At 35.4% G+C, this 13,628-nt stretch overlaps 1 protein-coding gene across 1 annotated transcript in view; it reads left to right on the forward strand.

The window, feature by feature from the left end:
• The window catches only part of LOC145669002 (sodium channel protein Nach-like), a 192,482-nt gene that overhangs the window by 105,874 nt on the left and 72,980 nt on the right, over positions 1 to 13,628 (forward strand). The window contains exon 10 of the mRNA XM_081737368.1: positions 12,129 to 12,438. Coding sequence (XP_081593494.1) covers positions 12,129 to 12,438 — 310 coding nt within the window. The remainder of the gene's footprint in view (positions 1 to 12,128; positions 12,439 to 13,628) is intronic.

A 13,628-nucleotide genomic window follows, 5' to 3' on the forward strand; every position in this document is an offset into this window, starting at 1 on the left:
TTTCAAAAGTAAACTCTGCCTTTTCTTGATTTTGAGCACACTTTATTACGTTTTTCCTTCTATTTTATACATGTGCACATGCACTTTCCTATAGGGATGCACGCGAGACGCGAGAAGTCTCGTCTCGTCTCGCATTTGCGATACGAGACACGAGACGAGAGTGAAAGTCTCGCAGTCTCGCAACATTTATGAATTACATTTAATTGTATATTTAGTAATTTTACATTTATTGAGTTTTCTAAGTTGAGCGTTAATGCCTCCAGGAACAAAAAAGTGATTGGGGCAATAGACATTTTATGAGATTTATTATTAATCAAGGTTAATTTTCAGAATTAAAGCCTTCTTTAGTTTCTAAAAAAGAAAAGCTTTGTAAATTGGAAATTTATTACAGCATCGATTTAGGACTTTATTTTGCGACACAAACATATACACGCGGGCGCGCACGAATACATGAACTTCTATTTTTGGTCTGAAAAGCGAATAAGACTCCCTATTGCTGCGAAATATGATATTTCTGTTGTTTCTGTCTTTTTCACATTACTACTAGCGATTAATGTTGGGGGATGGCGGGGAAATCCCCTCTCGTCAAAGTTTATCCCCGGCCCGGCTCGCAGAAATAATATGATATTTTTACATGGAATAAGTATTTTCTTTCTATATATTTATCATAAACATCCCCCTCTAGTTCGGAAGTTTAATTCAAATACTGGTTTGGCAGGATGTCCCTATAGGTTTCGTGGGAGATGGTAGGAATGGCCCTATATCTGTCAGTAATTTTATTTTCTAGATCTGGCAGCATAAGTTGAAAGCGAAAGTTGATAAAATGCGATAATCCAACATTGCTACAAGCCCGAACGAACCAAAAGAATTGTGTCGTATTTTGTTGTGAGGAGTACTTTTGTTGTGTACAAGCGTTTTTGGTGGTATAAAAACATCTTTATACTGGAAAATCACCCTTCAAGGAAACGACCAAAACGTGTAAATGTTGATAGTGGCGACGATATTTTAGAAGAGGCAAATATTGCTGGAGACCTCTAAGTTGGAAAACAATGTTGGATCCAGCAACAATTTATGCTGGTTTTGCTGTAAATTATGCTATTAATTTGACGAAAATTAATGGTCCAGCGATCAAATTCCAGCACAACTTTTCTTTTAATTTGGAGCGGAGGGGACACAAGTTTGAATACCATATTGAACTCTAGGTTCCGTCTCCTTAGGGTGTTATGAACATTCATCCCATGGAAAGCAATGGCAAACCACCATTCACCTTGCCAAGGGACTTTTAGGTCAAATACCTGCCTTCGGACAGAATATCACATCATCATTCATTAACAGCCATAGAATAACACATTGCAAAATTTTGACCTAGAATATATGCGAGACCATGCAAGAAAGTCTCGCGCGAGACGCGAGATGAGACTCAAAATTTTATGCGAGACGCGAGACGAGACTTCACATTTGCGAGACAAGACCTTACGCGAGACGAGACCAACGCTTGAGGTTGCGAGACGAGACGAGACTTTTCCATTTCTCGTCTCGTCTTGTCTGGCGTGCATCCCTACTTTCCTAACATGAGTAACACACTTCCTACGAAATTTGTGCCCCCTTTTTTCGGCGCCCGGCATTGACAGTGGATACAGTAACTGTACTATCTATATTCCCAACGACGAAGGTGCTGGTTCAAGATGGATGTTAAACTCCTTCTTTGAAGAGGCCATTAACGTATCTGATCTAAGCCCACAACTTCTTAACCAAATAATAGAATGATCATGCTACAAGTCTTTGCAACTGGTTTTCTGTAACAAACACTTGGACAAGTTCTGCCTGATGAGGAGAGAAGAATATCCTGGTCTGGTATCTGCTGCTTTAAAAGTAATAATTCCATTTGCTACATCGTACTTGTGCGAAAGTTTTTTTTTTTCATGGTAAACATTAAAACAAAGACAAGAAATCGCTTATCAGTTGAAAATGGCTTCATAATGTTCGTCACGAAGATTGAACCGGGCATTGCTGCACTAGTGAAATTACACCATGCTTAGGTATCTCATTAGGTTTCAATTTTAATTGTATTTCAATGTGCAGGTTTTGTTCCATGTGTATTTTTCTAGTATTTCTATATACAGTTCTCATTAGTATCATATCATACGTCTTTCATTTAAATTCATTTTTAAACAACTCTGCACCCTTTGACAATGTTCAGTAGACTTATTTTTTATTGTTCTGTACAGTATGTATAAAAAATAAAAGTATGCCTATCAGAACAAAATTCAAAATAATTTCCGGTATTAGATTCTAACTATATTTATCTCTTCCGCTTATCTTCGCGACCTCCTAGGGGCCACGACTCCCAGGTTGAGAAACCTTGCTCTAGGCATACATGAGTTATGTTGGAACATACATACATACACTTTTATATGCATAAATGCAGATAAGAGAGAGTTGAGAGAGAGCGATTAAGGTATTACCGCTCTCAATCTCTTCACTTTACTTTTGCGATTCGTGAGTTTCTTACGTGACAGTTTGGGGCTAGCTAGTTTTTTGTCTTGAACCACGATCCGATTTTCGATATGCTCTACCTAAATGCTGTAATGCGAATATTGAGAAGTTACCTGCGTATGAAAATAGCTGCAAATAAATACATTACATAACTTATTTATTGCTATTACACGATTTTCTTAATTTGTATTTAATATTCACATATAACATACCGACGTTCCGTCAATACCTCAAATGTTATATTTTAAAGATAAGAATTGCTTATGTCGTGAAATGATATGAATATATATATTCAACTGATATATACAACTGATGAATTGTAATGTAACTATTTTACATAATTTTCATGCATTGAGGAAAGTAGAATATCATAAAAGAATCGCACCTGAACGGGTATCAAACTCACGATTTAAATGCTCGGGGGTGTACCACTGAGCTAACATGACCGCTTTTCGGAAGCTGCTTCTGAAATATAACTGAGCTCATACGTAAATTATTTTTTTCGTATGGAAATCACAATGACGAAACGAGAGTGTGAATATATAGTTTCGAAATATTGTATCATTAACTATTTCAATCAACTTTACTTTTTTTCTACACTTAATACCATTTCAACATGTCTTATTATATTTAACAGAAGGAAAAACATATCTCTACATTTTATCCCGATTGCTAAGGTTGGCTTGGAGGTTCGAACCAGCAGCTTTAGTTTACTGTTTTCAGAAGATACCCGAAGTTGGACTTCGAAAGTGTTCGTCTCAATACAGCTATCATCATATCGCTCAATCTGTTTGGTATATGGTATATGTTTTTATACGTGTAAAGTCAGTATAACAATTCATTCTTTAAACAGCTTTTCGTATGTATTAATACTCCTTTATAAAAACTGTTTTTAATATTATTATTACGGCGCACCATTTTCAGATTTCTTTCGCGAGTCGTTGACCAAGTCGTTCCCCACAATAGGCGTGTCGTGCAATTAACCAACCACGCGTCAGGTACTAGCTTTTACCTATTGCTTCCTGCTCACAGCTCAGAACATTGGTAACTATGGATAGACGTACAGCAGTAATTACTTTATGGGAGTTGGAAGGCTATTCTGCAACTGCAGCTAGCAGGCGAGTAGGTGTCCCGGCCTCTACAGGAAAGCGATGGATTCGGAAATATGGTCCTACACGTCAAACTGGTAATTTACGATCTTCTGGTTGTCCGCATGTGTCAACCGAAGCAGAAGATGCGAGATTAGTAAACGAAGCCCAGCTAGACCCACTAAGGACGTCTAGACAGCTAAGGGAAGCTTCTCTTTTTCCTGGTAGTAAGCATACAGCTCTGCGAAGGATTCGTCATGCCGGGTTACGTGACTGTGTTGCTGCCATGAAGGAAAAACTCTCAGACGACCACAAAATTTACCGTCTCGCGTTTGCACAGGCGAATGTGGGTCGCAATTGGGAAAACATAGTTTTCTCAGATGAATCCATATTCACAACATCAAATGAGGGACGCCGTTTTGTGTATCGCCCGAGAGGCACCCGATATGACCCTGGATGTGTTGCTGCTTGAAATCGCAGTGGCCATGTATCTATTTCATATTGGGGTTGGATTTTCAGGCGCGGAGCAGAACAGCTTCGGAGAATTAAAGGACACCTGGACAGTGCTCAGTACTTAGATATTATGAGTAATATCATGGTGCCATCTGTACGAGTATTCAGCCTGATGGTGTAATTCAGTTCCAGCAAGACCAGTCGCCAATACATACTTCCCGTGTGGTTCAGGAATGGTTCGCAGGGCAGCCTGAGATTGATTTAATTGACTGGCCGCCTCGTGGAGCAGACCTCAATCTAGTGGAAAATATGTAGGCAGAAGTGAAGAGTACTCTAAGGGATAGTTGGCCTGAGGCAGATCCACCAGAACCTAAGATGACCTGTGGCATCTTGTTTCCGAAGCATAGCTGGAGGTAGGGGAAGGAGATAAATTTGTCACCCATTTAATAGATTCCATGCCCAGAAGAATAGGGCGTGTAATAAATTCAGAAGGGTGAATTTTTTTTTTATTCTAGTGTTTGTTTTAAATTGATAACATAGATGTAATATTTTATGTAAGACTCCTGTAATTGGGATTCTCTTGTTGGAGTCAGCGGATTTAAATAAATAAAATAAGTATTGGACACAATATTAATGTCCCCGCCTTAACTCCCGAAAACAGTCCTTTCCAGGGCTACCTAAACGCTTCTGAAAATATTTCTAGAAGTAAACCACTCCTTGAATCCGATTTCTGTGCAATTCTACTAACAAAAAAAAAAAAAAAAGATAATTCTCTGGAGGCTTTGAACTCAAGACGACCTCATTAACAAGCCCGTACTCTACCAGTGAGTTAACATGAACACGCAAATCCAACCTGAAGAAACACGACTTTCAATTTCCGGTATTCCATTACACTGATGGTCATATACTTTGCAAATGTTGTATTCAACTTGGGATATTCCGCAACACATAAACAAAGCGAAAGAGAGAGAGAGAGAAAGAGAGAGAGAGAGAAAGAGAGAGAGAGAGAGAGAGAGAGAGAAATGAATATACAAAAGCATATTCAACGTATTCGAATGAGACTCTAAGTAACGATATTCCGTTCTAAAGAGAATTTGTGTTTCTTCCCGTGACGTAAAGGGGATCGGGAAAAGTTATGTGTCTTGAAGCAGGATCCGACTTTGGATACTCTGTTTACACACTTTCTATATTCGTAGGAATATACTGTATTTCACGAATGTAAATGACATGCTGTATTGAGAATATTGAGAAGTTACATCTGTATGACAAATAGCTGCAAATAAATACACTACATAATTTATTTATTGCTATTAAACGATTTTCCTAACTTGCATTTAACATTCTCATATATAATACCGACCTACTGTGAAAATTATCTCAGATTTTATATTTTAAACATAATAATTACTACATTCTGCAATGAGTATGTTATATATATACAACTGATATATTTTAATGTAATTATTTTATATAATTTTTCATGCATTGCGGAAAATATAATTTTTAAAAAAGGCATTGACCCACATAAGATTCGAACTTATAACCTTATGATTTAAGGTCCGAAAACTTACCAGTGAGCTAACACAAAGACTTCCTCTAAGGTACTTTTAGCGATGTATAAATATTCTCAAGACAATTATGACATTCATATCCACTACAAACGCTGTTTCTGTTCTACTTTGACTTTTATTTTAGTACTCAGGTGATAATTATATTCTATGTATTAACTTTGAGCATTCTTTTACATATGGAAAGATTCGTTTACGTATCTAAATGTTCCATCACGTATGGAGAGCTAAATGACAAACAAACATTTGCTGACATTAATACAAAGTTTCGAAATATTGTATCATTAAATATTTCAATCAATGTCGCTTTTTTTCTACACTTGGTAACAAGTCTTATTATATTTAAAAGAAGAAAAACACATCTGCAAACTTTTTCCCGATTGCAAAGGCTGGCTTGGAGGTTCGAACCTGGTTTACTATTTCCCGAAGATACCCGAAGTTGGACTTTGAAAATTTTTGCCTCAAAACACCAATAAAGAATGCGCTCAACCTTTTTGAGACAAGGTGTACCTCCCGAAATAGTATTCAATGCGATGCACTTTTTGTGCTTACTGTTGATGAGCCAAATTTGAAGCAAATCGGATGGGACACTTGTGAAACACGTATTCCATATTCATATATACAATATCTATGCACAATTTCATTCGCTCTGGTCCACTCCTTCCTGCTCTTCTACGGTAATATTTACTTCTTTGGGAGGGGACGTTGGTTCCAACAGTTATCCCGCACAAACAAACAAACAAAAAATACTTGTTCACTTATTTTATGTGTATTGTCTCTAAACACAGTTTCGTTGTAATTTTCCATGTCCTTTAGTCATTCTGACATACTATTATGAGCAATTTTGATATTTCGTGATTAAGGGTTTGGAGGATTCCGTGCCCCACCCGAACGTTTTTTCCAGGAAAATACGAAACATGTATTCATTTATTTCACGTTTACAATATTTGTGCAGAATGTTATTCACTTTGGTCCACTTCTCCTTCCCTTTCAGGCATCAACTTTCAAAATTTTGGGCGGGGGCTTTTACCCCCTTAAACTTATTTCCGCAGAAAATTAAAAACATGAATTCGTTTATTTCATTTATAGTATCTACCTGCGAAACTTTATCAAAATCGGAGTGTTACACTTGGGTAGTATTGCATGTAAGTTATTAAGAGAAAGACATGGAGAATTGTAATTTCGTTCAAAAATGGAATAGCAGATTCATAATTACTTAATCTAAAAAGAAATCATTCCATATAGATGGGGCTTATATTTCAAGATATACATAAGAATATTCTCAAAAAGTTCAATCCAGGGTTTGTTTCTAAACGAGAAGAACCAATTATGGTTTGGTTTCAGAAATAAACCGACACATTCGGTTTGAAACTTAAACCGTACCAAACCGGTTAAAAGATTAACCAATGTTTTGGAACATTTGTAGGGAATAGCCTGTAGTTAGTTTTTCTATTGTCTATTGTTGTTTTGAACTCATCGGGCTACTTGAGCAGTTGGGTATCATGTTGCGGGCAACAATTAAAAGAATGAAAGGAGTGGCCTTCTATAAATGACTTCCTTAAAAACATGTCAACCTTTTTGTATAAGATAAATACCAAAATCTAAGGATTTGTAGTTGTCAATTTAAAATTTTACTCTGTTCGAATTCATATGAAAGGGGTAAATTTGAAAATATCCTTGTTTTACTTTTTATTCCATAATGGACATCATTAATACAGATGTTATTTATTTCAAAACCTTTTTGGGTTTCCTTGGATTGTAAAGGGAGCACTCTGCTTGGCCAAATTAATAACTCAACGATTTATTCCTCTACATGCGACGTCTCCTTCATCGCCTCCGTGGCGAAGTCGTAAAGACATCCGCTTACAGATTATAAGGTTGGTGGTTCGCGCCTACTCAGTAGTACTTTTCTTTTTGGTGTTGTTAGGACTCACTTTAATGTGAAGAAATCACGCAAATATTTGATTTAACATATTTGGGGGAGTAATTTTGTGGTTCATTGGCGTTTCATCGCGCCTCTGCCGCTGGTGGAATAATTTTCAAAACAGAAGTGGGGCCATAGTGGATCGTCGATACAGGGAATCCAATTTTAGCCAAGAGGTCGCTAGTAGCCCATCGCTGGTCCACCGACGCTTCCAGCATGAGGTAGCTATAGTTTTAGATTGTTTACATTATGTTTTCTTTCCTACATTTCACAAAAAATAAAACTTCCATACAAAATAACGTAATAAACAGAAAATATGTATAAAAAGTGCGTTTGAGTGCGCGGGCCACACATCACGTTTTCGCGGGCAAACGGTTAGAGATTTTGATTTCCCCAATATCGAGTAGACTGATAAAATTTTGAACTCGAATATCTGCAATGTATATTAATGGCTTATGAAAGAATATAATTATAAACAAAATACCCGAAGATATATATATATATATATATATATATATATATATATATATATATATATATATATATATATATATATATAACCGTCTCCTTCAGCGTATCCGGCATAACTGGGAGACGTAAAACTTAAAGATTTCATTTCATTTCCGAAGACATATATTTAAACTGTAGTTTCACGTAACATTTTGCCTCTATGCTCAAGCAGGGCGTTAAACTTCCAATACCATCCAATAATACTATTTCTATCATTCATTTTCAACAATTTAGTTTGACAATTAAGATTTCAATTCTCTTGACTATTGTTTCTACATAACATTTTCTATTTTACTGTAATCGAAATAAGAGTTTTACAACATTGAAATTGTAAAAGTGTGCAATTTGCTGAAGTCATTTCACGGCAAGTTTTTCATCCCTTAATAAACAACGATGTCTTAGAGTAGTTGTATAAGCGTTGGGTTCACATGCCGGTGGTCCTGGGTTCGATTTCCGCTGGGTAATTAAAAGAAATTTTTATGATTTGAAATATTGGTACTTCAAATGCAAGATATCATGGAAAATATTCAATTTCTCTTGATCTTAGTCTTGAGATGACTTTCTGCAGTGCACTCGCAATAGAACAGTGACCAACGAAACACAACTACAAGATGGCGTCATCCCTATCAACCTTGATTCGTACTGGCTAGGAATGTAAAGTGTTTAGCAATCAATTGATGAATACGTAAGGCATATCGTTAGTATTGGTCCAAAATGCGACTGATAAAACACAATCGTTATTGTTTCCCAGCTGCATATGTTTCTATTACTGCTGCTAGAAATATTAATGTTTTGAGCAATTTACCATTTCAGATACGTTCCATACCAACAAAGAGACTTAAAATTCAATCAAAAACTTCATAAAATATAAAATATGTAGCAAAGTTTCGACTTTCCAATAATAATAATAATAATAATAATAATAATAATAATAATAATAATAATAATAATAATAATAATAATAATAATAATAATAATAATAATAAAGAAATAACATAATTACAATATCAATTACTTAAGTAATAACTTCCATAAAGAAAAAATAATTACCACGACGGGATTCGAAGCCGGGTCTCTGTCATACGAGTTCCATACTTTACTACTCTACCACAAATTCCCATAGAAACTTAAGAAAATGAACTAGTAGTTATGGAAGTTAAAAATAGAACTTTCTATTTCTACACGTGTTAATACAATTCCAAGAATGAGAAAATAATGTCTGTCGTCTTTTCTTCTTTGGAAATTAGAAGTTAGAGTGAGGAAGAATAGTAATGTAAATCGGGACCATCGTTAAAAACTATGACGTAGCCTCAACTTGAAGAACATTTTGTGATGTTTTTCTCATTGATAGAGGTCTGTATAACTTGTTTTTGAGTTAAAGAAGGAATTCTCTAGTAAATCATTGTGAAACTCACATAAGGAATGTCTTATACGATCATTAGTATCTTGTTTATAATTAGTCTTACATGCAACGATTTTAACTAGTTTGAGTGGAAGCAGAAGGGCGTGGTAGTCAAGTGGTTAGCGCTTTGAATTTCTTTTCGGCGGACCCGTGTTCAAATTGCGGCCAGGTTGAAACTTTTTCAAATGTTTCAATTTCAATATCAATGCATACTCAGTGTGACAAGCAAGGTCTTCTCCTCTGCAGAAAGGAAACGATGTTGAAATGAAGAATTGGAGAAGTTCTGTCAGTAGAGATAATCATTTACAAATTTATTTCCAGCAGTTGTTGTAGATTTGATATTTTTATTTACTTTCTATCATTTTCTGATTCATGCGTGGTCAGTATTTTTTATTTCTCTGAACATGCAGTATATATTGAAATAATACATTACATACACAGCAATATATTGTATATATGGTGTTCATTGGACAACACGTTCTGAACCATAGAGATTCATCTCAGAATTGAGAACTGTTTCCTTAGTCATCTACCTTACAATTTTAGCTGCATAAACACCTGGGTCAGGATAACACTGCCAGTGTCGAGAAAAGTTACATGTAATTTGGGTTGCATCTGTCCATGAGTTCTCACAACCGCAAATGTCCTGGACCCAAGTAATGGAATTAGGGCACTTAGGAGGAGATACTTTTCCTGGTTGCTGTACCATTAAAAGTCTGTGCAATTATCCTTCTAAAGGCACAATTCTCCAATGTGGTTTCACGATCTCTTGACAAAATTCATGAACTGTTTATAGTCACAATAAACGTCTAGAGCAATATATAATTTTCAAAATTAGTTTCTTGAATTACCTTATACCAGTTTCATGAATGATATACATACAGTAAAATATTATGTTTATAATGGATATTATGCTTATTATTCATTACCTAGATCTGAACTTTTAACAAGTATCATGCTAGAAACCGTACTTTAAATACAATTAACCTTATAAGTAGAGTTTGAAAATGTTATATTCTTATTTCAAAAATTGATTTTTCAATTGATTTTAAGAATATGTTAAACAAACAATTTATATGTAAAATCACACAATTCATTTCAAAAGGATATGATATTTGGCAAAGGGGTCGTTAACGACCCACTAAAATTACATATAATAATGTAGAGTGCATAATATCAATGCAAAAGAATTGTTTATTACACGACAGAGTATTACCTCTAATATGATGCTCAAACCACACAGCATAAAGAAATATTTTGTTACTGAAAATGTATAAATCATTCGACGACTCTGTAGCGTCAATTACGTTAAAAGGAGAAAACCATGTCATATATGCAAGAACTATGAACTTATGTTCCATGTTGCCAGATCCAATTATTCAATTAGCCCCTACAGCGTCTGTAGAAAACTAATTTTAACAAAAAGTGAAATAAACGTACTAGAAATAACTTTATATTAACTGGGTCGTTAACGATTTCCTGTGCACAAATGGGCTAATATCCTCAAACCTTAACGTCTTCATATGTTACGATGATGTTAACGTAACGTCATAATCTTTACTGTCTTTATCAGAGTTTATTGAATTTCTTATCAGGGAAAGGCATATTTACCTGAAACGATTTTCTAAGACAATTTAATTTTCAGTGTGTCCGTATGAAAAGGTTGTATCTTCAAGCTTCCTGCAGCACCATCTCGAAATTAATGGATGTATACATAAAGACATTTTAGCTATTCACCGCTTAAAATTGAAAGATGGTAGAATGTCTGGTCCACGAGCCAGGCCCGTATCCAGGAGGGTCTATGGGGTCCGGACCCCTCTAAAATTTTCACGGTAGGCTTGCAAATGAACTATAATATGGTTGGGTCGGGCCTCCCTAACTTCATCCGCCCCCCCCCCTACATTTTTGGGCTGGCTACCGGCCTGCTACGAGTTATGACATGGCATGTGTCTGTTGTACCAACACAGAAACCCCATGACGGAACATTAAATTTTGTTTCTAATTTAGCAAAATTTCCATTGAAATTTTTAAAATGAAGCCATTCCATTATGACATAAGTGGCCTAAAGATTTAATAGCTGGCTTGCTTTCCACAAGTTAAATAATAAGCGTTATCACACAGTGTCAAGATTGCACGGTTTTTTGTTCTTCAGAAAAATGTACTCAATTGCTTTTCTCCTGATTCATCTTACGGTGACTTCCGATAAAGTTGATCATTAAGGGAGCACATCATTGTTTGATTCAACACATGCATATATCTTCTAGAGAATACTGAGATACACTTTCTGTAGACGATTCTGGTGGAGGCTCTAAGGACTTTTCAAGTAGTTTGAAAATTGTTTCCAGTGGTGTATTTACCCACTTTTTATTGAATAATCAATCAGAAAAACAAAATACAGTGACGTTCATGTCTTTCAGTGCTGAACTCTAAAAATGTTTGCGTAATTCCTAAATTGTAGATCTCCTGCAGATCCTGGACTTCTGCTCTTTAGCAGTTCTGCATCTAAATAACTTTTTAGAACTTTTGTGCTTTTGGCGTGACCGTAACACAAATACCACTTTGTACATTTTGAACATTAATTATTTTTTCTTGGAGACACTTAATATATACGTGGATTATTCATGCTGTTACTATTCTAACGTATTTATTTTGATACATCTTTGATATTATTTTGATATACTTAATAGTTTCACTGGGAGGAATTGGTTCCTTATTCTTTGGAGGAAGTTTGCTGTCAGGAATAGAACTGTTGTACTACTGCATTTTGAAATGTGTTCGTGTTGCCTGCAGAAGGTGTAAATATGCACCCGCCAAACCAAGACCGATAAAGAATCCACAGCAGAGAAGAGGGCAAAGGGAATCATACCTTAAAAGATTAAGGAGAGACACCATTTTCGAGATCAGCATCCCTATCGATAGTGACAGACGTAATAACGGAGTTGTGCCAGCAGACTTTTACACGTTTTACGGAGGGATTACTTTTAAACCAAGACTCAAGTATGTGTATTCTTCCATATTAGTTTTAGCCATGTAGTTTTAGTTTTATAGTTTTAGTTTTAGTTACGGTTATTAGTAACATTGGAATGAGAATATTTCATTACGAATCCTTATTTTTCTTTTTCTTTCCCGGTTAAGGAACTTGGTATAAGTATCTGGTTAATTTTAGTCGAAATATTTGAATATTTGGCTTCTACCTTTTGAAAATTAGAATACTATTTTCGTAAGTCAATTTAAATATTATGACCGAATATACAACAATATTTTCTCTCCTATTGAAAGAAATATACATTTTACCTCGTCAAGCTTAATCCTTACGTATAATGATGGGCAGCGGCAAGTCATCAAGGGGACTAGGCTAATTTCCTGACATTTTACTGCTAGCATTTTGTGTACGGAATCAAACAAAAGCAGAGTTTATATTTCTATTTTATTTGTAAAATAAGACTGTTTCACTTATTCTCACACAACTTTAGTCCGTTCCCGTTTGCTTGTGCAACAGCTGAGTAGAGATCAGAAGCTCTCGGGTTTTAATTGGCTCTTCTCGAGACAAGACACAGGCTCAAGTCAGCTAGTCTATGAATCATATTGGATGTAGGCTCTAAGCTCGAGCGTTCAGTCGTAAATAAATTCGTTGTTTGTTTGCTTTTTACGAGTGATAGTTTCTGTTGAAGCACACTTATTTCCGTAATCATGAGGATAGGATTTTTTAAAGTATTTATTAAAGGATAAGAAAATATAATACACATTTAATATCATTTTTTAAAAAGTGAACACATTTCAGCGAAAAGTAAATAATACAAATAATAAAACTTTGGTCTTATTATTAATCTGTATATTATTCCACAATCGCGTATAGAATAGAGTTCCTAAGTTTCAGTATATAATTCGGATGTATTGGACCACTATTGTATCTGTATTCTGACAAGGCAGCATAGAGTTGTTCTCAAAAACAATTGAATTAAAGCACTCATCTTCTAAGTTTCAAAGAGGGCCAAAGCTTGGTGGAATTACAGCCAAACATGTCCGTTGCTGTTCTTGTTACACTGAGGAATAATCTTACTGAATCATTATTTTAAAAAATCTCCTCAATCACTAAATATCCATCGTCGAGTGAACGTAGGCCAAACGGGAGTAGGTATAGCAGGAATATCCGTTTTGCCTACCTCTAAGATGAGATAAAGATAATA

The sequence above is a fragment of the Thermobia domestica genome, chromosome 1 (genome assembly GCF_964235325.1).
Source record: "Thermobia domestica chromosome 1, izTheDome1.hap1.1, whole genome shotgun sequence".
Taxonomy (NCBI): domain Eukaryota; kingdom Metazoa; phylum Arthropoda; class Insecta; order Zygentoma; family Lepismatidae; genus Thermobia; species Thermobia domestica.